General features: G+C 58.1%; 11 protein-coding genes and 1 non-coding gene across 12 annotated transcripts; 9 read left to right on the forward strand and 3 right to left on the reverse strand.

Annotated features, from left to right (window-relative positions):
- Window positions 1-387: 387 nt before the first annotated feature.
- SCHCODRAFT_01186489 (uncharacterized protein) lies at window positions 388-4432 on the forward strand. The gene is made up of 7 exons (XM_003035523.2): window positions 388-834; window positions 885-954; window positions 1005-1139; window positions 1195-1310; window positions 1389-1609; window positions 2766-3415; window positions 3467-4432. Exons 1-7 carry the CDS (start codon window positions 602-604, stop codon window positions 3950-3952), a joined length of 1911 nt encoding a protein of 636 aa, XP_003035569.1. The 5' UTR covers window positions 388-601; the 3' UTR covers window positions 3953-4432.
- Window positions 4433-4632: 200 nt separating this feature from the next.
- SCHCODRAFT_02608789 (uncharacterized protein) lies at window positions 4633-6259 on the forward strand. The gene is made up of 5 exons (XM_050344337.1): window positions 4633-4713; window positions 4771-4865; window positions 4914-4941; window positions 5106-5244; window positions 5403-6259. The coding sequence occupies exons 1-5, from the start codon at window positions 4694-4696 to the stop codon at window positions 5931-5933; spliced, it is 813 nt and encodes a 270-aa protein (XP_050203210.1). The 5' UTR covers window positions 4633-4693; the 3' UTR covers window positions 5934-6259.
- Window positions 6151-7158, reverse strand: SCHCODRAFT_02695950 (uncharacterized protein; the record flags this gene model as incomplete). The annotated part of the gene is made up of 2 exons (XM_003034715.2): window positions 6151-6832; window positions 6887-7158. 2 exons carry the CDS (start codon window positions 7156-7158, stop codon window positions 6151-6153), a joined length of 954 nt encoding a protein of 317 aa, XP_003034761.1.
- Window positions 7159-7720: 562 nt separating this feature from the next.
- Window positions 7721-9800, forward strand: SCHCODRAFT_02743667 (uncharacterized protein). The gene is made up of 2 exons (XM_003035522.2): window positions 7721-7858; window positions 7909-9800. Exon 2 carries the CDS (start codon window positions 7943-7945, stop codon window positions 9551-9553), a length of 1611 nt encoding a protein of 536 aa, XP_003035568.1. The 5' UTR covers window positions 7721-7858; window positions 7909-7942; the 3' UTR covers window positions 9554-9800.
- A 61-nt stretch (window positions 9801-9861) lies between these two features.
- SCHCODRAFT_02608798 (uncharacterized protein) lies at window positions 9862-11621 on the reverse strand. The gene is made up of 5 exons (XM_003034714.2): window positions 11508-11621; window positions 11104-11412; window positions 10465-11054; window positions 10283-10412; window positions 9862-10232 (listed from the first exon to the last, which is right to left on the reverse strand). Exons 1-5 carry the CDS (start codon window positions 11544-11546, stop codon window positions 10071-10073), a joined length of 1230 nt encoding a protein of 409 aa, XP_003034760.1. The 5' UTR covers window positions 11547-11621; the 3' UTR covers window positions 9862-10070.
- Window positions 11622-12995: 1374 nt separating this feature from the next.
- SCHCODRAFT_02608805 (deoxyribose-phosphate aldolase) lies at window positions 12996-14345 on the forward strand. Its single transcript, XM_003035521.2, has 4 exons — window positions 12996-13484; window positions 13541-13662; window positions 13712-14101; window positions 14150-14345. Exons 1-4 carry the CDS (start codon window positions 13242-13244, stop codon window positions 14202-14204), a joined length of 810 nt encoding a protein of 269 aa, XP_003035567.2. The 5' UTR covers window positions 12996-13241; the 3' UTR covers window positions 14205-14345.
- A 76-nt stretch (window positions 14346-14421) lies between these two features.
- Window positions 14422-14502, forward strand: SCHCODRAFT_t6. The gene has a single exon. It is a non-coding gene; the product is annotated as a tRNA-Ala (tRNA).
- Window positions 14503-14570: 68 nt separating this feature from the next.
- SCHCODRAFT_02608808 (uncharacterized protein) lies at window positions 14571-15700 on the forward strand. The gene has a single exon (XM_003035520.2). It carries the CDS (start codon window positions 14946-14948, stop codon window positions 15453-15455), a length of 510 nt encoding a protein of 169 aa, XP_003035566.1. The 5' UTR covers window positions 14571-14945; the 3' UTR covers window positions 15456-15700.
- Window positions 15547-16515, forward strand: SCHCODRAFT_02044012 (uncharacterized protein). Its single transcript, XM_050341599.1, has one exon. The coding sequence runs from the start codon at window positions 15638-15640 to the stop codon at window positions 16334-16336; it is 699 nt and encodes a 232-aa protein (XP_050203211.1). The 5' UTR covers window positions 15547-15637; the 3' UTR covers window positions 16337-16515.
- A 357-nt stretch (window positions 16516-16872) lies between these two features.
- Window positions 16873-19580, forward strand: SCHCODRAFT_02523093 (uncharacterized protein). Its single transcript, XM_003035519.3, has 10 exons — window positions 16873-17194; window positions 17250-17447; window positions 17502-17578; window positions 17629-17738; window positions 17801-17916; window positions 17969-18057; window positions 18104-18213; window positions 18263-18963; window positions 19016-19197; window positions 19262-19580. Exons 1-10 carry the CDS (start codon window positions 16931-16933, stop codon window positions 19446-19448), a joined length of 2034 nt encoding a protein of 677 aa, XP_003035565.1. The 5' UTR covers window positions 16873-16930; the 3' UTR covers window positions 19449-19580.
- A 163-nt stretch (window positions 19581-19743) lies between these two features.
- On the forward strand, window positions 19744-22137 carry SCHCODRAFT_02608814 (uncharacterized protein). The gene is made up of 8 exons (XM_050344338.1): window positions 19744-20216; window positions 20319-20543; window positions 20631-20707; window positions 20830-20948; window positions 21046-21260; window positions 21406-21473; window positions 21606-21718; window positions 21858-22137. Exons 1-8 carry the CDS (start codon window positions 19749-19751, stop codon window positions 21950-21952), a joined length of 1380 nt encoding a protein of 459 aa, XP_050203212.1. The 5' UTR covers window positions 19744-19748; the 3' UTR covers window positions 21953-22137.
- Window positions 21743-24385, reverse strand: SCHCODRAFT_02683607 (uncharacterized protein). The gene is made up of 8 exons (XM_003034713.3): window positions 23705-24385; window positions 23375-23620; window positions 23237-23313; window positions 23071-23174; window positions 22842-22996; window positions 22679-22767; window positions 22410-22528; window positions 21743-22326 (listed from the first exon to the last, which is right to left on the reverse strand). Exons 1-8 carry the CDS (start codon window positions 24107-24109, stop codon window positions 22172-22174), a joined length of 1350 nt encoding a protein of 449 aa, XP_003034759.1. The 5' UTR covers window positions 24110-24385; the 3' UTR covers window positions 21743-22171.
- Window positions 24386-24458: the final 73 nt, after the last annotated feature.

Raw genomic sequence — 24458 nt, forward strand, 5'->3', positions numbered from 1 at the left:
TTCCTTCATTTATTCGGCGTACCTCATATCGTGCGAGGAGGGCTCAGCACCTTCGATTTGCGCCCGGGATCGGCGCACTCACAGGGTATGGCGTGAGGCATTTGTTTCATGGCGAGGCATCGCGCGGCAGACTCCGAGATAGCGCACAAGTGGTGCGCGGCGATGAGCGCGGCTCAAGCTCGCCGCGAGCTCGATGAGCAGAGCTTCGCTGGCATCGGGCTCACGAGAGCGTGTGCGGTTCAATGGTCAGACACAAACTTGAAGGGCGCAGTCTGGCCTTCGGCGGATTCCGGCGATCGAAAGACCGGGCCTAGACCGCAGGCGATTGCTCACGTGAGCCGGCACACCGGCAGTCTCGGCCGACCTAGACCTTGTCCCCAACCATCTCCTCCTCCTCGATTCGCTGTGTGTCGAAGGGCTCGCGCCTGACGGGAACAGTTGCACAAGCGGCAGAGCAAGGACGCCAGACGACGAGAGACTCGCCACATAAGGAACACGCGTAGACGTACTCGGCGGAAGCATAACATATACCGGAGGCCCACGGTCTCGACTGCTCTGATCTTGATTCCTGTTTCGATATCTGTCCGGGCCTTCTTAAGCGATGGACCGCGGCCAGCAGTCCGGTTCCAGACAGGCCACCTACCAGCAGCCACCGATTTACCACCACCGTCCCATTCAACCCGCTTTCAACACGGTTCCCCAACAGCAGAGCGGTCTTCCCTGGACGCGGAATGACCAGACGGTCAAACAAGAATCTATGTCAGAACACAGCAAAGACGGTCCCGCCGACGATGGCATGCCCTCCACCTCTGACTTCGTCAAGAAGTTATACAAGTGCGTGTGCCCACGGGCGCTTAAGTCCTCTCGCTGATTGAACTCCGCAGGATGCTCGAGGACCAGTCCTTCCAGCACGTCGTGTCATGGGGCCCCCATGGCGACTGCTTCGTCGTCAAAGTGCGTCTACAGTCGCTCCATTCCCCCATCCCCCTAACACGAAATGTCAGGACATGAACGAGTTCACCAAATCCATCCTCCCCCGCATGTTTAAACACTCAAATTTCGCCTCCTTCGTCCGTCAGCTCAACAAGTACGACTTCCACAAAGTCAAGAACACGGACGATAACACGTACGGCGAGCACGTACGTCGCACGATATCATCCCTTCGGCTGTCCATAAGCTCACTTACAGGACAAGTCCTGGACTTTCCGCCATCCTGACTTTCACGCCGACCGTCGCGATGCGCTTGAGAACATCAAGCGCAAAGTGCCCGCTCAGCGCAAGAACACTGCCCCTCCTGCGCCACAGACACAGTCCTCCTTCGGCGGCGGCTACGCCTCTACCGCTGGGGGCGCGTATATGCTGGAAGCGCTGCAGACGCAGGTAACCAGTATGCAGTCGCAGGTCGCGCGTATGGAGCGTGAGAAGGAGGACATGCAGGCTCGCATGCGCACGCTCGAGCGCAACTACCAGGACGTGCTCGTCGAGCTCGTCGGCTTCCAGCGCGGTATGGCGCAGCAGGACGGCCTCATGCAAAATCTTCTGCAATACGTCCTGCGCAACGACAGCTCCGCACAGCTCGGGTCGATGTCTGGCCTCGGCACACTCGGCGGTGAGTAGTGCCCTGGGCGTTTGTTGCACTTCGTATCTTTTGGTTCCGGGTGAATACGCGAGTCGTTCTATTTCTTCAACGCTGTGCAGTGCGCCGGCGTTCGCCCCCCTCGCGATTAATTATGTACTTGTACCGAATGGTGGACTACAATATATGGCGGACAAATTAATATACGAGCACATCTCTCCACCGGTGCCTGTTCATACTCTTCCTCATTTTTGCGGTCGTTCGGGGGCGGCGACACGCAATTACAGCGCAGATCAGCAACTCTGCCTTTTCGCTTCTATTTTTTCTGCGCGTCTCTCCTTGCCATCGCGAATGTTTGCTGACGATTTTCTGTCATATTCTCCCCTACACGAACACGACACTGGACGACCTCGACATGTAACACAACGCCCACGCTCTCGTTTCCTGAACGTGCTCTCCGACAATCTCACGTACATATCCCATTCTCCGTGCGGGACTTGATCTTTTGCCCCGCAATGGCTCGCGTCCTCTTATACGCGGTGCCCCTCGTTCTGGACTGCGCGCGACTATCACCGTGGCTTCTTATGGTGGACCTGGACACCGTTCTCGATGGGCGTACGGCTGCTGGGGTACTCGCCTTGTCGACCGTGGTCTCGGCCCTCGCCTCGATCCTCACGTCATTGTCCCCTTTGTGCCCATCCGACCCTCGTCTCACTCGTGTTGCACCACCCGTGTCTCGCCGACGTCACCTACCTTGGGTTGGGGTCCTCGCAGCCAAGCTGAAACTACCACCAACGCCGACGGAAGGCAATCCGTTCCTACCCTCATTGGAAACTCAACGGCTCTTCTCGGGAGCGTACAATCAAGGCCAGCAGGGTAAGTGCCAAGCGAAAAATGTACGCACCCCATCGTCTAACCTAATGCGTTGTAGGACCCAGCTTGGGTGGCTCTGCGGGGCCGAGCAATGCTGCCTCCATGGGCGGCTCTCTCGACGGGAGCGGTGGGTCTATGGGCGGTAGTGAGTCTCGCTCTCTGTATACGCTCTTGTCGGTTGCTTACCCTTGAGTGGCAGGCTCAGCGTCGCCGCCAGAGTTCGGGCAGCAGGGCGACTTCGGTTCTGCGCCGCGAAATGACTTCGGTTACGCGCCGCCTGCAGAATTTGCGCCGACCCCAGAAGATGTCGCACGAGCATCGTTGCATCAAATGAACGAGCTGTCGCGTCGGGCGACTGGCGGAGGCGGTGGATGGGGCGATGTTGGCGGTAATGCGGACCAGGCGCGTGCACGAATGCAGGCTGAGATGGCTCGTGCAGCAGGCCAGATGGACGGTCAAATGGGCCAGAGCTCACAGATGGGCCAAGCCCCGTCCATGGGCCAGGGCTCGTCGATGGGCGCAGGTCCGTCGATGGGTCCAAATTCTTCGATGAACGCGCCTCCGAGACAGAAGACGGAGGACGAGGCGGAAGACGAGGTTGTCATGCCCAGTCTGGGCGGCAGCCCGAGTGCGTCGTTGGACCTTGCGCCCCACCACGAGGGGCTGCAGGTCTACACGGTCGGGCATCTCATGCCTCGGTCGGAGAGCGGGTATGAGCAGGGGCAGGCGGGGCCGAGCAGTGCTGGCGACGCGTCTTCGGGGTCGAAGAAGCTGCGCGTGCGCCGGTCAACGTTCGTCCCCGGCTGGGCAGTACCACCTCGAGTGCTGCTCGTCGACGATGACGCCGTCAGCCGCAAGCTTAGCAGCAAGTTCCTGCAGATCTTCGGCTGCGCCATCGACGTCGCAGTTGACGGCGTCAGCGCCGTCAATAAAATGAACTTGGAGAAGTACGACCTCGTACTCATGGTTAGTCTGTCGATTTTTTTTTCCTGTCGTTGCGTTCTCACCCTTGCGCAGGACATCGTCATGCCGAAGCTTGACGGTGTATCGGCGACCTCGCTTATTCGCAAGTTCGACCATATGACGCCCATCATCTCCATGACCGGTAACGCGAAGCCCAACGAGATCATGACCTACTACTCGTCGGGCATGAACGACATCCTCCCGAAGCCGTTCTCGAAGGAGGGTCTGCTCGACATGCTCGAGAAGCACCTTATGCACCTCAAGGTCATCCAGCAGATGTCGCGGGCATTACCGCAGACGGTGTCCGAGAACGCAGACATCAACTTCGGGCTCGGCGGCTGGGACGACGATGGGAAGATCAACCCGCTCGCGGGCATGGGTCTTACCGACGAGCAGTACAACGCGATGTTGCAGAACATCGTCAACGGCGACGCGCTCGCCGGCGACGGAGGCTTCGGCTCCGGGGACAAGCGCGGGCGGGAGGAGGACAGTGACGGAGGCCCCGACGGCAAGCGCCCGCGATTCGAAGTCATCGAGTAAGCAGTCGAACGGTCTGCTGGGTGGACGCTTCTCGGTCATTTTTTCCACGGTGATTCCTTTTACCGTTGTTTATCGCTTTCCTCTTTGCTGTTTGTACGCTTTGTGCCACCCACCAACCCGCCCACTCGTCCTAGATCCCCCCCTCGTTCACGCTCCGCGGCGGACCACGAGTACGCCGCCTTTACGCATACCAGTAAGCGCGCCCCATACGGCCGCGCCGTCGACACGCCTATCTCTACAGAACCCAACGCTACCGAAGCCAGCAGGGAGTGCGCCTACCACCTTTTAGGTATCGGCGATAGACACTGTAGCAATTATCAGCTCCGTGTATCAGTATGATAATCTGTCAAGTACACGTCGCAGTCTGTCGTACTTGTACCATCACTGTACCATAATAGAGAACTGCGTCGTAGACTATTTGCATCTGTATGTCAATATTTGTAGCCTCCACGTGGGGAATACTGGAAGTCATTTACTACCGTTGCAGTCTGGTTATTGGTGGTAAGGATATAGTCTGTTCGAATGAGTGGAGAGCTCGGACTCGATCCAGGGAGGTGAGGAGAATGGCGTTCGTATCATGAGCCCAAGGACACGAACTGGACCCACAAGGATCAGCGCGGAGTTCGAATAGAATCTTCACGTGGGACCACGCGTCGCCGTGGCGGCGTCTGGAAGCCTTTCTCCTCGCAACTCTATACTTCACCCTTCCGTCTTCGTATAACTTCACGACTCGAACGCGAAATGGCGCAAAGCTTCATTGGGTCAGCATTGACTCCCTGATGGTTTTGCGAAACGAAAACGAGACTGAAGCCGCACAGGACACCAATTTCTCTGATCTCGCACTCGGATGTGCGCTACCGGGGTATTCTGGCAGGCATCGACCAGGTTCAGTCGACGATCAAGCTCTCGAATGGTGCGCGACTATCTGTAGATGTCGAAAAACGCGCTCACACTGCCATAGTCTTGTCAATGGGAACGGAGACGCGACGGTGAATATCAAGTTCCTTCCCCTTCCTGGCATCCTCCCCAGGTGCTGTACAAGGTCCCTCGTCTTCGCAGGAGCGCTCGAGTACGGCCACTTTATGCTTGAGGAGCTGCATGACGGGGACGTGGTTGCAACGAGGCATATGCAGCATGCTGATCGGCACTTCAGACCGCCGACAGAGTACATTCCCCCGGTACAAGAGCCCTACGACTTCATCATCTTCCGCGCGTCCGAGGTCAAGGATCTGTCAGTAGACGAGCCTGCACAACGGCCGCGCACCGTGCACGATGATCCAGCTGTAGTTGGGGTGAGTCGCCGTGTTCCTTCTCTGCCGCCGGATGAAATCATACGGATGTTATGCACTGTCCGAGAGCGCAAAAACCCCATGTGGAATTCCGTTGCCTTCCTTCTGACCTCGCTTGTTGCACGCGTCCAAGCCTTCAGTAACTGACCATGATCTCGCAGGCTCAAGCCGCGCCACCCGGGACGTACCACTACACACAGCAGGGACCTGTGTATGCGCAGCCACCTCATCAGGGCATCGGCCGCGGGCAGCCACAATCTCGCCCTCCGCCAGTGTCCAGTGCCGTCGCGTCCATGGAAACCGTCGGCCGCGCTCTCGCTGGCGCGCGCAATGGCGGCGGCCCGGCCGTTCCAAACACCGAATTCGACTTCCAGCGCGCGAACGCCATGTTCGACAAGCCCCATACCGAGCAGAAGGAGGAGAAGGACAAAGCGTATGACCCGCAGAAGAGCTTCTTCGACTCGCTGACCGGCGGTGGTGGAGGCGGCGGCAGTGGTGGCCGCGGGCGCGGGCGCGGTGGGGCTGCGGGTCGCAACAGGCGCGAGGAGGAGCGCGAACGCAACGTGGCGACGTTTGGCGAGCCCGGCGGTGTTGGACTCTTGGGTCCGGGCGCGTATGTGGGTGGGTGGGGAGGGCATCGGCGTGGTGGTCGCGGCCGCCGCGGAGGCGCGGTCGCTGGTGCACGAGGATGAGATTTTGTAGTGCTGTTTGGAGATGGATGTATAACCGTCGAGCGTTGATTCACGTCGCATGCCGCGCAATGCTGCGGTGTTGTAAACCATGGGTTGGAGCCGTCGATAAAATTGCCCTTCAGCAAGAGTAGGTCTGACAGGTGCGAGGCGCATCGCAAGGTGTAGCATCTAGTATCTAGTACTAGGTTCGGGTGTACAGGCATAGTATATTGGTGCGCTACTCTTCGCCCTCATCCAGTTTAAGATCCTCGTCGCGTATCCGCTGCAGCCTATCCCATCCTCCCAACCCATATACGACAGGAAGACTATTCCAATAATTGATCGCCCATTCCGTATCGCGCTCTCTCCAAAGCTCTCGACACTGCGCACACACACTGGCACGCAACTCCGCTTCAATATTCTGCCAGGCGATCCCCGTAGCGGGCATACATGAAGACGCGTAGCGAGCCTTGACTTTCTGGAATGTGCGGCGGCAGCGTTTGGAAAGGCAGACACATTCCGCATCCGCGGCGTCAAAGAGGGCGAGGCGGTCGTGCCCGGCCTGTTGTATTGCGCTCAACCCCGCTACACAGCGTTCCAGTACCTCTTGGTATTCATGGAACGTATGCCGATGTTCGCGCAGCCACACCAGGTGCCGCGAGCCCGCTTCCAGGGCAGCCGGTAGGAGCCAATCCGCTCCTACCTCGATGGCGACGTCGGCGAGGAGGTAGAACGTGTCAGCAGGCCTGTTAATGAAGCCCCCTGCGCGAAAGGCGGCGTAAGTCGCCGGGACGAGGCGTTCGGCGTGAAGAAGAGCTCGGCGGCGGAGGTGGCGGACGTCGTACTTGTGCGAGAGACGCAGGACGACGACGATAGTGGTAGTGGTTGGTATGGGATCTGATGGATGCGCATTGAAGAAGCTGTGGACAGAGTCTATATAAGCGTCTGCAATTGTCGTGTAATTTGAGGCGTACCTTGAATCGAAGATGGCGCGGAGAAAACAAGACAGTTCCGCGGGATCGTCGTGAAGCTGAAGGACGGGAAGACCGTCAGAGTCGTGCAGACCGTCGTCCGATGCGCTGGAGAAGAGGTCTCGAAAGAATGTCGACTGAGCGGCAAGGAGGGATTTGTACACCCTGAATGAACTATCGCCAGCGATGAGTGTGATGTTGCCGTCGCTGAACCACGGTTGACTGAGGTCCGTCTCCTGGGTGGATCGCAGTGTGGCGGTGCGGTCGCTGTCCATGATCAAAAGCGTTGGAGTAGGGAAATATGTGCCCAAAGACCGCTGTGGGACTATAAGGCCCAATCATGTCTCACAAATAAGAGGAAACGAGGAACGGCTGACTAGGTCGATTCTACGTCTCCAGGCAGTGCATGACAAAGATCTACAAGTTAAAATACTTCCGAGTATCAATGGTAGCACGGGGAAGCTACAGGCTGGGAGCGAAGACCAGGTCGCGGACATGCTCAGAACTGTATGGACCTAGTGACTTAGTTTCGTAAGTGAGCTCTGAAAGGCAACAAAAGAAAAGGACAGCACAACAGCGCATTAGTGTTGCCTCGATGGTGCAAGTAAACCATGATAGCACCTGTCAATGAGCAGGTTATGGACGCGCTGACATGCTTGTTGGCGAACGGGTCGCGGTTATGGCGCATGCTGAATGAATGTGGCTTGCATAACTGTAGCGTTTTCAAGGCGTGACTCTGCTTCGGTAGGAACGTGGTCGGAAGAGTGTTTTGATGATGACGGAGCGGACGGGAGAACAATGGGATGTTTGATTTGCACGTGTTGACACTGATGCCTTGTCGTGTGCAGTCACCCGGGTGATCGTTTCGGTACTTGGGTTTCCCCAGCACGCAACGTCTACAAGGCTGCCTGAAGGATAGGGCAGAGTCTATACAAAAGGAGCGGATTGGTATCATAAGGAATCATCCCTCAAATTGTGCGTGGTACATTGTCATTCACCGCTCCAGCTGACGGTGAACTACACAGCCAGGACGCGTCTTTCCCCTCGAAATTTGGCCCAATGCCACCGTCACCTGCTTCTGACACGAGCTACACGCAATCATGCGAGGACTTCGCCCAGAAACATGCTCCCTTGACCTCATTCCCATCTCTTGAGGCGCAGCTTCGCTATGGCTATTTCCCTTCAGCTAAGGAGGTGAACGACGCGCGTAATGCGTCGCTCCGTGCGAAGGAAGAGTTGGAGAAATACGACGCCGAAATTAATCACCTACAATCGACGCTCGACACCCTCAAATCCCAGCGTCAACTTCTCGCGCGGCGAGACGCTGAGTATAGCAGCTACGCCGCCCCCATCCGCCGTTTACCCCCAGAGATACTCCAGGAGATCTTCCTGTACGAGTACCACGCACAGTCTCTGCCAGACCGAGAGCATCGACGGCCGGGGCTCTTCGTTCTGACGATCGCGTCTGTCTGCAAGCGCTGGAGAGATGTCGCCACCCACACCCCCGCTCTCCACGATCGCATCCTCCTCCGACGAAATTACCCTCTCGTATGCTGGCGCCTGGCGCATTCCGGAACATTGCCACTAAACATCTACATCGACGACGAACTCGCGACAGATGAAGCTCTGGAGACAATGCGGCTATTAGACGCGCAGGCGCACCGATGGTCCTCGTTCACCATCGCGCACGTCGGGAAGCTCTTGCCGAGCATACGAATGCTTACAGGGAAGGCCGACAACATCGTTCGACTGGCGCTCTACGACTACCACCCGGACGTCGAATTCGCCGAGTGGTGTAACCACACGTTTGGTGGCGTGAATACGCTGACGTCGCTGTGCATACAGCACTTGTCGTCCGAGTACCGCATACCGTGCCGGAACCTGGGGCACCTCAAGATCGGTGTCTGCTCCTTGTCCAACATCCTGCTAGCCCTCCGATCGACGGCGGTCTTATGGGAGCTCTCGATCAACGAGATCACGGAGAGCGGCGAGAGCACCGACACGGAAGGCTGGCAGCCCCTCGTCATGACGAAGCTGCGGTCCCTGCAGCTCTATGGCGGCGGGCATGCCCAGTTCCTCCAACACCTCACCCTACCCGTCCTCCGGACACTCACACTACGCGACTGGCGCCCCCACGCCAACGTGCTGACGCAGCTCATCGAGCGCTCACGTTCACGTCTTCGCAACCTAACCCTCGAAGGGCGAAGCATACACGACGCGGATCTGATCAACGCGCTGCGCCAGGCGCCGACCGTGCAGGCCCTACACATCACCGTCCACCGACTGCCGACGGATCACCTCATACACGCTCTGCACTTCCGCCCCTGCGCCTGCGACGTCGAGCGACCGCACACGCCCTTCCTGCCCAAGCTCCTCGACCTACAAGTGCGCGTGATGGTGCCGTTCGAGGGCCCCGTCGACGGCGCGCTCGCGGCGAACATGATCGAGAGCCGATATCGAGCGCGAACCCCAGGAGAGGGACCGCGCACGGGCGATGTCGCGAACTTCACGCGCGTGGAGCTGCACGATGTGGTCGCGTCGATGGATGCGGACGCGCGGGCACGACTGCGCATCGTGCGCGAGCGGGGACTCAATCTGCAGTGCACGAGCCATCAGGCAGACCTGATCACCATGGAAGGGACGGACACGCCCAACACACCTGTATCATAACACACTTGCATTCGCATTGTTTCCGCATCCGCCGCATTGCTCTTGTTGATCACCCACTCACTGGATCGTTCTGTTACTTATTGACTCGTCTATTCATGTTCGTCCGGCGCCTGGTCCATATAGGCATAATTCATATACTATTGTGCCATGTGTAGACAGCTGTCCATACTGTCAGGAATGAATTGACTTTGCTACTTGCCAGAAGAAACTGACAGACGTCGTTGAACGTGTTGTAGCGCCGAAGCGTCTCACCAATCCAAGTTCGATACCTCAGTTGAACCTCGAGGTCCTTTGACAATTCCATCGAGTTTCTACTAACGGCCCGCGCATGAATAGTGAAATCTAGGATATACATGCCCCGTATTTTATGCCGCGCTGCCGCAAACACACCCGATCCCCGGTGCGTCTACGAAGGGCCTCCATCACAGTATGCTAGCATCCTCTACACCGCCATATGCATGTCAAATGAGTGCATAAGAAGTCAGACTACAGACAGACAGACCACTAGGCCGCCCGTCTAGTAGTAGTGGACCTCCTCGCGCTCACGCCCGCGGAGGAAGGGCGGCTCGGTGCCCTTGTAGTAGACATCTTTCCAGAAGTCCTCCATGCTGGGCTCCGGGGACGCCTTGGCGATCTCAACCGCCTCGTCGACCTCCTGCTTCGCCTTCTTGTCGAGAGCCTGATAGGTGTATTAGACGAGCGATGAAGGAAGTAGTCGGCACTACGCACCTTGAGCTCCTGCTCGCTGGCGACACCCCACTCCTCAATGTAGCGCTGGAGACCACGGATAGGGTCCTGGGTGCTACGCATGCGCTGGACCTCCTCGCGGGAGCGGTAGGTCGTACCCGGGTCGGACATGCTGCACAGCTTGTCAGCACGCTGCCGGGAGGTGGAAACAGGGAGACACTCACGAGTGACCACCGTAGCGATAGGTGACGAACTCGACGAGGAGCGGGCCACGCTTGTCGTCGACGGTCCACTTGCGCGCGTATGCAGCAGCCTGGCGAGTCGCGATGATGTCCATGCCGTTCACCTGGATACCCGGGATCTTGTCTCCGCGCTTGAAGTACTCCGTGTTCATCGAGCTGCGCTCCGCGCTCGTGCCCATACCGTACTTGTTGTTCTCGCAAACGAAGACGCATGGGAGGTTCCAGAGCTTGGCCATGTTGAACGCCTCGAAGACCTGACCCTGGTTGCTGGCACCGTCACCGTAGAGTGCGAAGGAGCAGTTGTCCTTTTGGCGGTACTTGAGAGCAAAAGCAAGCCCAGCACCGACAGGGACCTGGGCACCAACGATACCGTTGCCGCCGAAGAAAGTGGGAGTGAAGATGTGCATAGAACCACCCTTGCCGTGTGACATGCCGCACTGACGACCGAGGAGCTCGCCGAGGACGCCAACAATGGTGCCACCACGTAGGACAGCGAAGGGATGGCAGCGGTAGCCGGTGATGACGAGGTCATCCTTATGGATGCCGTGCTCCAGGCCGACTGAAACCGCTTCCTTGAACGGGGTCAGTCGAAGTTCAAAGCGAGAAGGACGGCACACGCACCTGGCCGATTGCCAGATGGCAGAAACCACGAATCAACTTCGCCTTGTACAGCGCGTCTGCGGCCATCTCCATACGGCGCATCGTCTGCATCTGGCTGTACATTGTCAAGAGCTCGTCCTTCGTGACGTCGACGTCAAGCTCGGGCATCTCGCAGTTGTGCGCGCGGAAGCTGTCCTCGTGAATCTTGACCTTGAACGGCTGGCTGAAGTCGGACGGAGACTCGTGCAGCTGCGTCGTGTCGGCCGACGTCTGTATCCAGCGCGCGCGGAGGGTCGCCGGCGCGAAGACGGCGGGGCGGGAGGCAGAGGCCTGGGGAGTGCATTAGCTCTGCAAAACCGCGTGGAGCTGGCGCGTTCGTCTCGCGCAACCGCTCCCCCCAAGCTGAGAAGCTGAGGCCTACGCACCAACCGGCCAGCAAGACGAGCGCGAGCGAGAGATGCCATGACTGAGGGAGAGCTACGCGCGATGGGGAGAAGCAACCCGCGTCGCACGAAATTCGCCGCCCCAATACGGCGGCCCGGAACATCCCGACGCGCCCGGGTCGCGCCATGGTCCAAGCGCGTCGGCCAACCGGTCCGACCGACACCTCCAGGGACGACGACGGTAACGCTCATAACACTCACCGTTCAACTTCAAGTCGTCGTCTTCTTTACAAGCAGCTCTTTGCTTCAACCCCTCCTTCACGGCCGCTGGAACCGTCGTCAGTCCTCGCCTCTGCGGGAGATCGTTTGTTCCGACTTGATACGGATAAGGCCGCCGTCGTACGGTTTCCCCTCGAGCGTGAAGAATTTGGTTTTTCCCTGTGCGTGGTCTTGAGATAGACCATGTCTAGGTCACTCCCCACTTTAGGCTCTTGCTAGAGCGATGTGGCGGATACTGGACACTGGTCTTGTTGTAGCCAATTGTCATTTCGAGTAGAAGGAGACCGGGGAAAGTGTGTGCTATCGGACGAATCACCTCAATTTATACCTGCCTCTTCTTACTCTTCCCCTAACGGCGTCTCCCTTGTGATAACCGTGCGCTGCACTGTCAGCTGACGGTCTGTAGCGGACGCAACGAATCCTCTTTGGTAGCCAGTACAACTCCTGCTCTGGCAGATTATGCGTCCGTATTACTCCGCGCGCATGCTTCTCATCCTCACACCTATCCTCGCTGACTACTTGCCTTCCGTAGCGTAGATTATCGCCCTGATACGCAACTTTATCACGACGATCGTTAAGCATACATGACCTTCGCCCCAATTGTTCTGTCGGGCCCTAACTTGGGAAGTATCCCTTCCATTGGGCTCGATGCTCCTGTCACTGCACTTGCAGATGCCATCGTCTCATCTCCAGATGCTATTGGACGATTTCCAGATCAATCGACTGCAACGAGGAGGCGGCTCCTCGCGGCCTCTCACGCTTTGCCGCCGCTCCCTCCCCTCTTCCGGACCTTCCTCTTCCTCTTCAATGGCAGCCACTCCTGCCCGCACTACACAAGCCCACATGTCCTTTTTCGTCCATCGATCTCGCATTCGCGCTGAGGAGTTCCTGGCCCTCACCCGCGTGCCTCGCCCTTCCCCGCCTGCCTAACCCGCCATAGAGCTGGACAGTGGACATCCGTCGTGGATTCAGGCCGAACGCCAGGATAGGCTACTCAGTATCGTCCGTTGCCTAATTCGTACACAGCCCATCATCAAACACAGCCAAACCTCGCATCCTGCCAAACATAGCTCGAAGTTCTGGATCAGCGGCCCCGGCCAACCAACCATCACCCAGCGCGCGAGGCCGACGCGAATCCCAGCACTGGATGTCTCACCCGCGCCGGGACAGCAGGCTCGCTCAAGCCAATCAGCGGCGCGCCCAAACGCCCTCGCGTCGGCTTTCGCGCCAAGGCCGCGCGGGACCTTCGGCGTCATGTGCTGACGCTATATGAGCGAGCGCGCTCTGCTGGCGCGACTCCCACAATTACCCTCCGCTTCTTTCCCCTCTTCCCTTCTCCAGCTTCTCCTTTTTCCCTTTCCATTCAGATTCGGCAGTCGTGCGGCGGGGTCTGGATCACCTGTGCTCTGTTCTCTGATCTCTACTGGATAATCCCCCTTTCCCCTCGCGCATCCATTCCCCGCACATCGTCTCCAGGCGCACGACACCACCACAACCATGGCGAGCCCAGCACAGCCAGCGCAGCCTGCGGCGCGCACGAACAGCGAGTGGGACGGGATGATCAAGTTGAAGCTCGGGCGTGTGATCTCGGACAACACGAAGCCCCTCACCGCGCTTTCCCTCCTCAGTGGGCCGGACCAGCAAGTTGCGCAGGCGATCGATCATACTCTTCTCGCCCCCGACGCGACGCCCGACCAGATCGAGGCGGTATGTGATGAGGCGCTTAAGCACGGGTTCAAGGTGCGTGCGGGGCGCTGCTCGATCGCCGATCGTGGTCGACTGATGCGGGGTCACAGGCGGTCTGCGTTCACGGATGGCACATCCCCCGGGTGGCGAAGCGGCTGAAGGGGTCGAAGACAGTGCCCTGCGCCGTGATCGGCTTCCCCCAAGGCGCGGGCAAGTCGAGCGCGAAGGCCTTGTGCGTTCCCCCGTCCCACCTGCCCACCCATCATTGACCCCTTTCCCAGCGAGGCCGCGGAGGCCGTCCGCGACGGCGCCGCTGAGGTCGACATGGTGATTAATCTCGGCGCCCTTAAAGCCGGAGACTTTGCGACCGTCTACAACGATATTGCTGCAGTCGTCAAAGCCGCCGCACCCGCGGACGTGAAGGTCATCCTCGAGACTGTCTTCCTCTCGGACGCACAAAAGGTCGCGGGAGCGTACATCGCGGCAGAGGCAGGCGCGGCATGGGTGAAGACATGCACAGGGTTCGCGGGCGGAGGCGCGAGCGCGGCGGACGTGCGTCTGATGTGGAAGACCGTGCGCGACAGGGGCGTGCAAGTAAAGGCGAGCGCAGGGATCAGGACGTTTGAGAAATGCAAGGAGATGTTTGACGCGGGCGCGGGAAGGATTGGAACGTGAGTTGTCTCGTTGGACACATGCGGCCCATTGCTGACAATGAGCAGATCGTCGGGAGTCGCTATCATGGAACGGCGGGGTGCATCTGCAGGCGTCTACTAATGAGCGATGGACTTGGCCGAGGACTCGGAAAGGATTTTTGGGCAATTGTGTATTCCTCTCTTGTATACCAGTGGTTAGCGTTGTAGCTTTACACAATTCCTGCGCTATGGAGGATTCCTGCCTGTGTGTGCCAGAAGAAGGATGGGTGATGACCGAAGACAACGGCACTGTGAAGCCCACAGGCGCTGCCATGCAATGATGGCCACACGCTGAAGACGGGTGTTTAGCGCAGTGGTAGCGCGTTCGCTTTGCATGTTGTCAATGCGAAAGGCCAGGAGTTCGATCCTCCTAACATCCAGCCCATACTTTTGTCCGGCAGCGCCTATGCAATACCTTTTTACCCAACTGTGCCCTCGATGTGTGAATCGTTGATGAGCGCTAGCCCGGGCTAAATGCTGCACACAAACATCTGACGAAGCCAACGGGGAACGGTAAGCTACACCACGGTGATCACAACGATCGACCCTAGCTTCGGCTTGTCTCCTTCCATCATCATCCCCACCCGAACGTAGACCGTTCCTTCCTCTCCTTGTCTCGTCCACGCCCGACGTTGATCGTCTTTCTGTCTCTTGAGCGTTGATCGTCTTCCTGTCTCGCAAGCGTTGATCGCCTTCCCGAACGCGTCGAACGCCCTTGTCCCGCCCGCTCTTGCTCTCGTGTCAGCTGTGCTTTCGAAAGTCTCCAGCTCCCGCCCTCATCCTTCCGTCTGTGACGTCTAAACCTAGCCATCCGTCTGCGACGATGATCAACTCGCGCACGAAGAACACGACCACGACGATGACGGTTGCGGATACGACGCATACTCGCGATGCGGCGCATATACGCGATGTACGCGCCCTCGCGCCGCCGGACGATAGCGCGCGGCTGGACTACGATATCGCACCGCCGGACGACGACGCACCGCTGGACGACAACGACGATACGGGCTTGCTGTGCAACACCGCCTCGCCGGACCCTTTATCTCGGCCGGGCCCCTTCTCACCCTCCCGCTCCTCCCTTTATTCGCCCTTCAGCTACTCTACCTCCGCCTTCTTTGACTTTGAGGGCGACTCTTTGCTCGGCTTTGAGAGCGACTCTCTAATAGGCTTCGAGGGCGACTCTCGGCTCGGCTCCGAGGGTGATTCCTTCTCTCTGCGCTCGCCTATATGCCGGGACGGCCGCTTCGGCTGCGCTGGGTCGGCGGAGCCTTCTGGTTCGCCTGATCGTCTTGCCTGCGCTGGGTCGGCGGAGCCCCCTGCCTGCGCTGGATAGCCTGGTTCGCTCGTCTGCGCTGGACCCCACGGCGGAGCTGCGCTCGCTTTCGGCGGAGATGGACCAGGGCTCTACCAGCTCTTCGGCTTCGGCCTGCGCGCGCCTGCCCTGATCACCCCCTTCCTCGCGGGCGAGCCGGATAGGGAGGAGGCGGGCGAGCCGGATACGGAGGAGGCTGGAGGATGTTGGCAGGGCCACGATACGGGCAAGGCAGGAGAGGAAGATGCGCAACTCGTGGGCGGCGCGGAGTGCTCGGAGACGGCATGGGAGGACCTGAGTGCCTTCATCTGCGATGTGCGTGTTTGCGGTTCAATCGGAGGAATTGTCCGGTTCGAGAAGGATTGCTGACAAATGTACAGGATGCACTCCCCGTCCTCATCGACCGATCTCCAGTACGCCTCATCGCGCGGGACGCCGGTGGTGAGGCCGCGCTCGATGCTGCCTGGGATCGAATACGACGCTACGAGTCGTCAGACAATAGTGACCTCGATTCCTCGCTAGGCGACGATGACGACGGCTACAGCCCGCTGGACGACAGCTACTCTGATGACTTGCTGGATGGCTCGCAAGACGCGAGCGGCCTCGGTAGCTCGCAGGGCGACGACTCTGGCTCATTTGCTCTGGGAAGTTTGCCGGATACCGATAGGCTCACCTGCGCGTTTGATCTATGGCGACTTGGACTGGATTCCGATCGTCCGTCGGGCATGCGCCTCGAGGAGGTTGCACATGTGCTAGCTGAAGAACCGACCTCGTCATGCACTGATGGATCGTCCTCGCCGAGCGAGAGTTCTATCACCTTTGGCAGCTTGCCGGACACGGACGGGCTCTCGTGCCCGAGTGGGCTGTGGAGGCTTGCGTTGGGCGGAGGTGGAGGGGAGTAGGAGAAGGAGAATGGGTTCGTTGTATGTCGTCGTGATCGATATCATCTCTTCGTGCTGCTTCCCGCCGTCCCCGCCTGCGCTTGCCATCTGCACCTCGCATATCATGCACCAGTCCTGCCGCTCTTGCATCTTACACAAAGCGTGTTTTCGCCGATGCCCTTCCATCGCTTGTTTGTTGGCCTACGCCAGATTTTGGAAGGATGACGGGATGATGATTGGATACACTCTATTTCCTACGCTCGCTACAACAGCAGCTCTACCACACACTCCTTTGTTCCCTGTAATTGTACTCACTTCTATGCCTCTTTCGTTGGCCGTTTCTCAAAACGCCTCGTCTGACCATTAGGCCCACGGAAGTATGATAAATCTTATCCCTGCGGGGGTCAAACAAGACCTGGTCGATTTGAAGGTCCAGATAAAGTCAGCACAGCCCAAGTCTCCCACTGAAGTTCCAGTGCAATCGGCTCCGAGGTCTTCGTCAGGTGACCGCGTAATGACTCCGGACCGATCGACGCGACTTCCGCGATGTCCTTCCCATTTTGCTCTTCGCGGTCGACTTCCACATAACCTCGCAGTGGCCGCAGCACTTTCAAGATGCGAAGGTCTACGAGGATTGCGTCACGCGGCGCCAGCAAGCCGCCTTCGACTCAGGCCGACGCAGGCGGCGACGGTAATGCGGACGACGTCAGCGACGCGTCGATAGACGAGCCGTCCGACGACGAGGTCAGGATGCCTGCGCGCAAGAGTCGCAAGACCGGCGCCAAGAAGGGCTCCTCAAGCAAGCCGCCCTCCTCGAGGCCTCGGAAGCGTGGTCGGCTCGCTGCGCTGCAGGACATACCGATGGACATCCTGTGGGAGGTGCGTCAGATCGTCCTCGCCACTGAACACCCTCACCGATATCCAAACGAACCAGATACTCGGACATCTGCATCCTGCTGACCTCCTCCATGTCGCGCGTACGACCAAACTCTACAGAAGTGTGCTCATGAGCCGCTCGGCGATCGGCCTGTGGAAGGACAGCTACGCCAGCGCGGCAGACGAGTTACCACCATTGCCGGAGGATATGACCATCCCCCAATTCGTCAGCCTCTGCTTTGACAGGATCTGCTATGTGCGTGTGCTCTGTTCCTCGCCACTGTGCCACTAACACGTATGTCCCACCCAGTACTGCCTTGCGCCCAGCGTCACCAACATCCTCTGGACGGCTCGCAGACGCGTATGCAAGAAGTGCGCCTCGAACTTGTGAGTGAATGCTTTTTCATATCATACACACCATTGAGAGCGCCCCTCAGCGATATCTTCCCGACCTACCCTGTGCTTGCAAGCACGATCTCTGAAGAACTTCGTCGCGAGCTTGACTATGGCTATCGCCTTCCGCGCTATTTGCCACAAACCGCTGCCGGTGAGTGACCAGCCGTCCTTCCTATGACGTGTACGACGATTGAGCGCTTTTTTGTACGCCAGGCGCATTTCTTCGGGACATGGTGCAGCAGTTCAATACGGAGTTTCTGGCGCAGGAACCAGAACGACGGAGTACGTGGCTGCAGGAGAGGCAGGAACAGTTTTCGAAGATCGAAGCAGTGCGCTGTGCATCCTTCCCTTCGATTCATGCTAATGGTAGGTTCTCGTTAGCACGCTCGACTCTGCCAGAGCTGGGACAGTGACCGCCGGCGACATAGAACCGGGGAGCTATCTGACATTCGCGCGAAGCGTAGAGAAGAGTACGTGTCTTCCTTGTATTCGATCGCTCCCTCTGACGCACTGTAGTATCAGAAAGCGCCTGACAGAGCTTGGATGGGGTCAGGAGATCAGTAAGCAGCCGAGACTGTTCAATAACCACAAGTTGGTGGCAAAAAGCCAGAAGCTGACGGACAAGAGTACGTTGTCCGAGCCCGCTTTTGGAACCAGCTGATCAGCGGCCTCCAGTTTGGGCTAACATTCAGCAACCGCTGGTACAATACTTGGAAGAGCTGCGGGCGGCGCGCCTCGCGCGGGAGGAGGAATTGGCGATTATGAGGCGCTGCCGGCTTCTCGCGGATACGTATCGCAAGTTCTGCGCGCGTAAGCCGCGCGACGCTGTCCTCCCGCCGGTCGGCGACATTATCAGTGTGGACGCGGTCATTGGTGTCATCGAGGACACCCCGTTCGACCAGGACGTGACCGAGGACACCTTCATGGCCGCCATCGACTCCATTCCGCAGAGCTACTTCGACGAGTGGCGCGTGAAGTGCGATGACGCTTTGGTTGCTCTGCTCAACACCGCGCCGCAATATAAGAAGAAGCGGGCCAAAGCAGCCGACCTCAGACTCGCGACGACGATGTTTCGCAGGGAGAAAAACGGCTATCAGGGCTCCACGGTCGGCTACCCAGATATCCTGGTCTCGTATGTGACGACGAGCACCATGTTGCCTCTGGAGGGACACTTTCTGCTCTTAGGCTCCCATCCTTGGTCCGCGAAACACTTGGTTGTGGCACGCAACGGGACTGCGCACCAGCTGGTCGAGCTGGCTGGGCTCAACCCCCGGACGGCGACGTGCGAGGACATGGACGAACGTGATCCATGGTATATACCCGCGAGCGCTTCGGAGTTCACCTATTCGGTGCGAGCGATGCCGTGGCGTGCTGCGGTAAGTTAGTCCTCTGCCGCGAGTGGCAGTTGACTCAATGACGTTGGTCCAGCGCGCTTTCGGGCAAAGTCCCTCCGGCACCACGTTCAAGCTTCTGGGTCCAAAGCAGGCCGAGACCGGGCGCAGGCTGCTCCTGCAGCAAATTCTGAACACCCGTTATGCGCTGCAGTGTGCGCACTGCGAGGAGCGCACGGACCGATCGGGGAAAGATCTTCGTGAGCACTTGAAGGAGGCGTGAGTTTCCACGATCTTTCGTGGGTTCCGAAAGATAGACAGGCGTGCTGACGAGCGCTTGTAGGCACGGAATCGAGAATGTCAAACGCGGCGACCTCGGCCGAAAGCTTGACCAGGATAGCTCTCAAGGGGAGTGGGTTTACCTTGATACGATAGAGGCGGCCATTGTCACCGCAGAGGCCGGTGCGGCAACCGCGGACGGTGCAAGGACAGAGCCCACCGAGGTCGTTTCTGGCACGGACGACGAATAGGCGGGAATGTCTCGGGCTTGCGCTTTGAGGGTGTCGAGGTACTAGTTCGTGTTACGAGTCAACGCGCATATGCCGTTAACAAGAGCCAGCTGATCCTTTGTTTGCACAATTAAATGCATTGTCTGCCCCTCCTAGATCAAGATCTCGGAACGTCGATGGTCATGATGGTGTCTTCGAAGGAGCGTCGCGGACCCGTGTGAACTCTGGTCTGCGGCAGTTGCCGGCGTACATAACCGGACATTGCCGAATTGTCAACCAACACGACGCCACACCAACTTGTTTTCAACAACCACGACAACCATGGTGTTCGCCCCTCGCAGGTCCTCCAGACTTGCGTCCGCATCTTCTCCAAAGGAACTATTGACACAGACTTCCGGTCCATGTACTACCGCGGCAGGCAAGCGTGCGTCGCCCGCGCCGTCGCGCAGTAAACCAGCGAGGACAGTCGCGAATAAAGCCAAGAAGACGAATCAGGGATCTTCCAAGACTCCGAAGGGTCCCCGCAAGAAAGCCTGCGATATTGGCAGGGAGATGGAACCACCGCCACGCAAGCGCGCGAGGACCGCTACCACTACCACCGAAGCGAGGACCAGGGCCCCTGCTCTTGAGCCCATCGAGTCTAAAGCGCAACAGACCTTAGAGAAGGATGCGCCACTACATAAATCCTCCGACTCTGTAGTGAAAGAGGCGAAAAGGCGACCCATCAGCGCTCAAGAGGACGGGTGTCTTTCGCGGCTGTTCGACTTGCCACCGGAACTCATCGACGAGGTACGCTATACTCAGCCAGATACGCAGGATTACTATGCATACACGCGCGATCCTCCATTTTGCCTTCCGTTTATGATGCTTGCACTGACGCCAACGCTGCAGGTACTCTCCCACCTCCACCCAATCGACCTCCTTCACCTGTGTCGCACGACCAAGCTCCTGCGATCCATGCTCCTCAACCGTTCCACAGCTTTCCTGTGGCGCCGCTGCATGGCGAACGTGCCCGAACATCCTCTGAATCCCGGTGTGCCCGACGTGCCGCCGAAGCCGGACGATCTGAATGAACCGCAGTGGGCAAATCTGCTGTATGGAAAAGTAGGATGCTACGTGAGTCGTTCGCTATGGCACACATCTTTCAAGTCGTCGGTGGGGCATGATGTCAGTAGTGTCGCATGCTGACCCTTTGATCCTCAGCGCTGTCATTCCCACATCGCCAACTTCGTTTCTTGGCAGACAAATCAGCGCCTTTGCAAGAAATGCATAAATGCCAGGTGAGCAATACCATGGAGTTCCTGTCTGCGCCGCGCTTGACGCGCAGGCTGGAGACCCGGCGTTTTGCGCCTATGCGAGTCGCGTCACACGCAGTAGCAGTCACGCTGACACCCCCACCCAGATTCGTCGCAATCCAGCAGCTCTGGGGATTCTCCATCATCCCTTATCAACATATGTTCCACCGAGAACAACATGCAAAATCGATACTGCCACATTACAGACACCTTCCGGCTGTAAACCGTGAGTCTTGCCCCTTATCTCCCAATATCATGTTCGCCTGCGTGCAGTACATGCGCGAGCACAGTGATACCAGATATGCTGATGCGGCATTAACTAGCGTTCACTGGCTGTTCTTCCTGGAAAGGACGCGGGCCACCCCTGTATTGCCAGGAGACTGCCAGTCGATATGAGCAGGAATGGGTGGCTCAGGCGACAGTCCCCGTGGAGAAAGGCGATGCTGGGAATCAGAAGCAGGACGCTCAGAAGATCTCGTACGTCAGTTGGAAGCCTTGGGTCAAGCAGAAGCAGGAGCAGTTAAATGCGCTGGTGAAGGTGAGCCAGTCCGATCCATTATGACAGCCAACAAGGCGCTGTAGCAGGGCGCCGAATGTGCCCCTACTCATTAGATTGCTGATCGCTGCCATGGATGTCGTACGCTTTGTTGCGCCTCTGCGCTGGATACTGACGCGAACCTCAGCACGAGAAGCTATGCGAGGACTGGGCCGTGCGCGAGTTCGAGCGCAAATGCGATCAGAGAGAACGAGCGTGCGTGCCTATTCTTGATTTCCTGTCCCTCTCCACCGTCTCGCGCCTTCTTCCACCTTCTCTTCGTTCTCCTCATGCTCCTCCTGGTGGACTCGCTCTCCGCTGTTATGCCAATGCTAACCCTACCTCCAGCGTCATCCAGCGCCTCACCGACCTCGGCTTGGGCGACGCGGTCGCACGGCTTCCGGCCGGGGAACTCGGAGCGCTGAGAGGCGTGCGGACGGAGCATGCTCTGAGCGAGGAATGTAAGCCAGATTTTCCTCGACATCCTCGCGAGAGCTGTATCATCGAGGCGGGACCGAGCTCTCCTATTCAGCAGCCTCGCGAGGCAGTGCCTGTACTAGGGTGGCGATCGTTGGAGCGTCATGCTAACTGGTCCTTTAGCCTGGTTGAACATCAAGAGCAGGATCGTATCCTATGTACGCCGCATGCGGGACAAGCGATTGCAGAAGGAGAAGGAGGGCAAGAGTAATTCTTAATGATCTCGTCTAGGAACTTCGCTGCATCGTATAGTTGGCGGCCACCAGATGTTCGTCACCGCCTCGACGATATGCAATACTAAAATCCTAGCCTAAGTTTGTGGTAGTACTATGTCTATACGCAACCCTAGTACCGAGTCTACTGCATGTGTGCTGCGCCGCTGAGCAATAAGCCAGCGCTCGAAAGGGTAGGACAATAATGACGTTCTCGTACGTATCTCATTCAGTAATACCATAACGCTGATTCGCAGCATAGCGCCACAGCTTGGTCGTCTTCAAATCATCGATCTCCCGCGCAGCGCCAGTGAGCCCGAGCCGTTTTGCGCGCAACTCTTGTAGAAACTTGACGACCCTTCCTTTCATGTTCTTCCACGCTAGTGGTCCATCAGTCGCACATTACGCAGCCTCACACGCGCTCAGAGTACAAGGCGAGAGCCAAATGCAAAGGAGCACACACCATTATCTGTAAGCGGCTTCGCCATGTTCACCCACGGATATTTATAGAGCTCGTCGAGGACACCGGGCTGCTGGAGTTCCTGTCCCCAGCCCAAATCGGTCGTCAGGCGATGCGCGATGCTGGAGGGAAATGATGAGCATGTGGCACAAACGATAATCTTTGAAAGGAGGAGCGCAGGTGCAGCGCGAAGGGCGCAAGCCCACGCGGACGCGGCACGGACAACAGGTAAAGAGTGCAAGCAACGCGCGAAGGAATGATCTCGTACGCACTCTGTCCTCCGCTGCCTCCGGATCGCATCTGCTTGAACCGCCTTGTCCTCATCTTTCTCCTCGTACCACCGCTCGCAGACCTTGGCGTGCTGGTACAAAACAGGTATGAGCAAGACGGAAGCTCATGAGTGGCAGCAGAGATGCATGCCAGGCTTGACCTCACCTCATGTATAGCCTCCATGGCCTGCAGCTTGCGGGCGTACCACGCCTTCTGGCCCTCCCGACCCATACTCTTGACCTCGTCGTGCTCGTAGTCGTCGATGAGCTCGTCGATAGACAGCGTCATATACTTGGGTGTCATGCGCGCCTTCTGGCTCTCTGGTCGGAATAGGAGTATGAGCATCACACATCCACGCGAAGAGGTAGCCCAACAAAAGATGGCTCAAACTCACTTCCAGTAACAATCGGGGGTAACAGTCGAAGGAGGGACCCCATCCATGCGCCCTGGATGCCCTCCAGATCGTCTAGCGCCTTCGCCTCATTGACGAAGTGGTTTCTGGGCGAAGGGGGTGTGGTGAGATTTATAGGGTAGATGACGGGAAAAGATCGACGATTCACCTATTATCCAGACATGCCTTGCACACGCGCACGCGCGCCGCCCAATGGATCTTTTGGATATTCCTCGCGTTGCAGAACTAGAGAGGATACGGCTGTCAGAAAAGATCATTGTCCCAGTGTATCCTCAGCAGTACGCACCCGGCAAGTCTTGCTGTACACCAGCCTCACAAACTCTTGACGGGAGACATCAACCGGGATGGGCGGGAGGCCTTGCGCGGTAGCGCAGCTGCTCATCCAGATGGCGTCGGAGGCGGCGCTTGGCTGGATCAGTGATTCTGCCACCGTACGCAAACGGAAAGGGTCTCCGGCGAGGGAGTCCGCCGACATCCCCTCCACGCTCTGTACGAGGTTGAGGGCGAGCGACGGCTCGGCGCGTTTGCATACCTGAAGGTAAATGTCAGGGACGAAGCAAAACTGAGTTGAAGAGGACGAGGGACGAGGAGATGGAAATAGAGATGGGCGACGCACTTCATGCATAACTCCCACCGGATTCTCTAACAGATCGAAGGTCTCCGGTCGATCTTTCCCAGTGGCGCCCTCTCTGATGCTTGAGCCAATTCTCTGCCGCTTGCGTGCACTCTCATCATCGCCGCCGATACCGCACCGTCCCAGTTTTCCGCCCTCTAGATAAAAGGCCTCGCCACCACAGACGCTCCCCGCATCCCTGTCGCCCCCATTGTTCTCCTCCACTCCGCCTCTCCTGCGAGATATCATACCACCGTCGCGCCTCAGTTGCCTACGGTGGGTGGGGTTGTTGAATAGATACTCGAATATGTCCGAGCCATCATCGTCTTCGTCTTCGCCGTTCATGAACGCGTCGCTGACCATGGGAGAGCGCGCCCTCAACCTCTTTTGCAACGAGGGCTTGAGCATCGAGGGTGAGGCTCAGTGGCGCGGATCCGAGAAGAAGTTGCTGTATGAGAGAGAAGCAGGGGCTCGGAGGGGATATGGCAGATGATCAGCGAGCGGGGGTGGCAGAGCTCGGAAAACCGTCTTTAAAAGTCAAATTATGCCATGTTGGTCGGAGCACCGAACAGTCCACTGCAAGATACGGCCTATCAAAGGGAGAAGGAAGAGCGTCTTTCGACGAGTCACCTCTTTGTACGCTAGGGCCATCCTCGTTTGCTTTGTTGCGCGTCACGTCTGGAGCAGGAAAGCAACGTCGAGATGCTTGATACGAACTGCCGGTACCGGCTGCACGGCCCGCAGAATGGGCGCTTTC

The sequence above is a fragment of the Schizophyllum commune genome (assembly GCF_000143185.2).
Source record: "Schizophyllum commune H4-8 unplaced genomic scaffold SCHCOscaffold_1, whole genome shotgun sequence".
Taxonomy (NCBI): Eukaryota; Fungi; Basidiomycota; class Agaricomycetes; order Agaricales; family Schizophyllaceae; genus Schizophyllum; species Schizophyllum commune.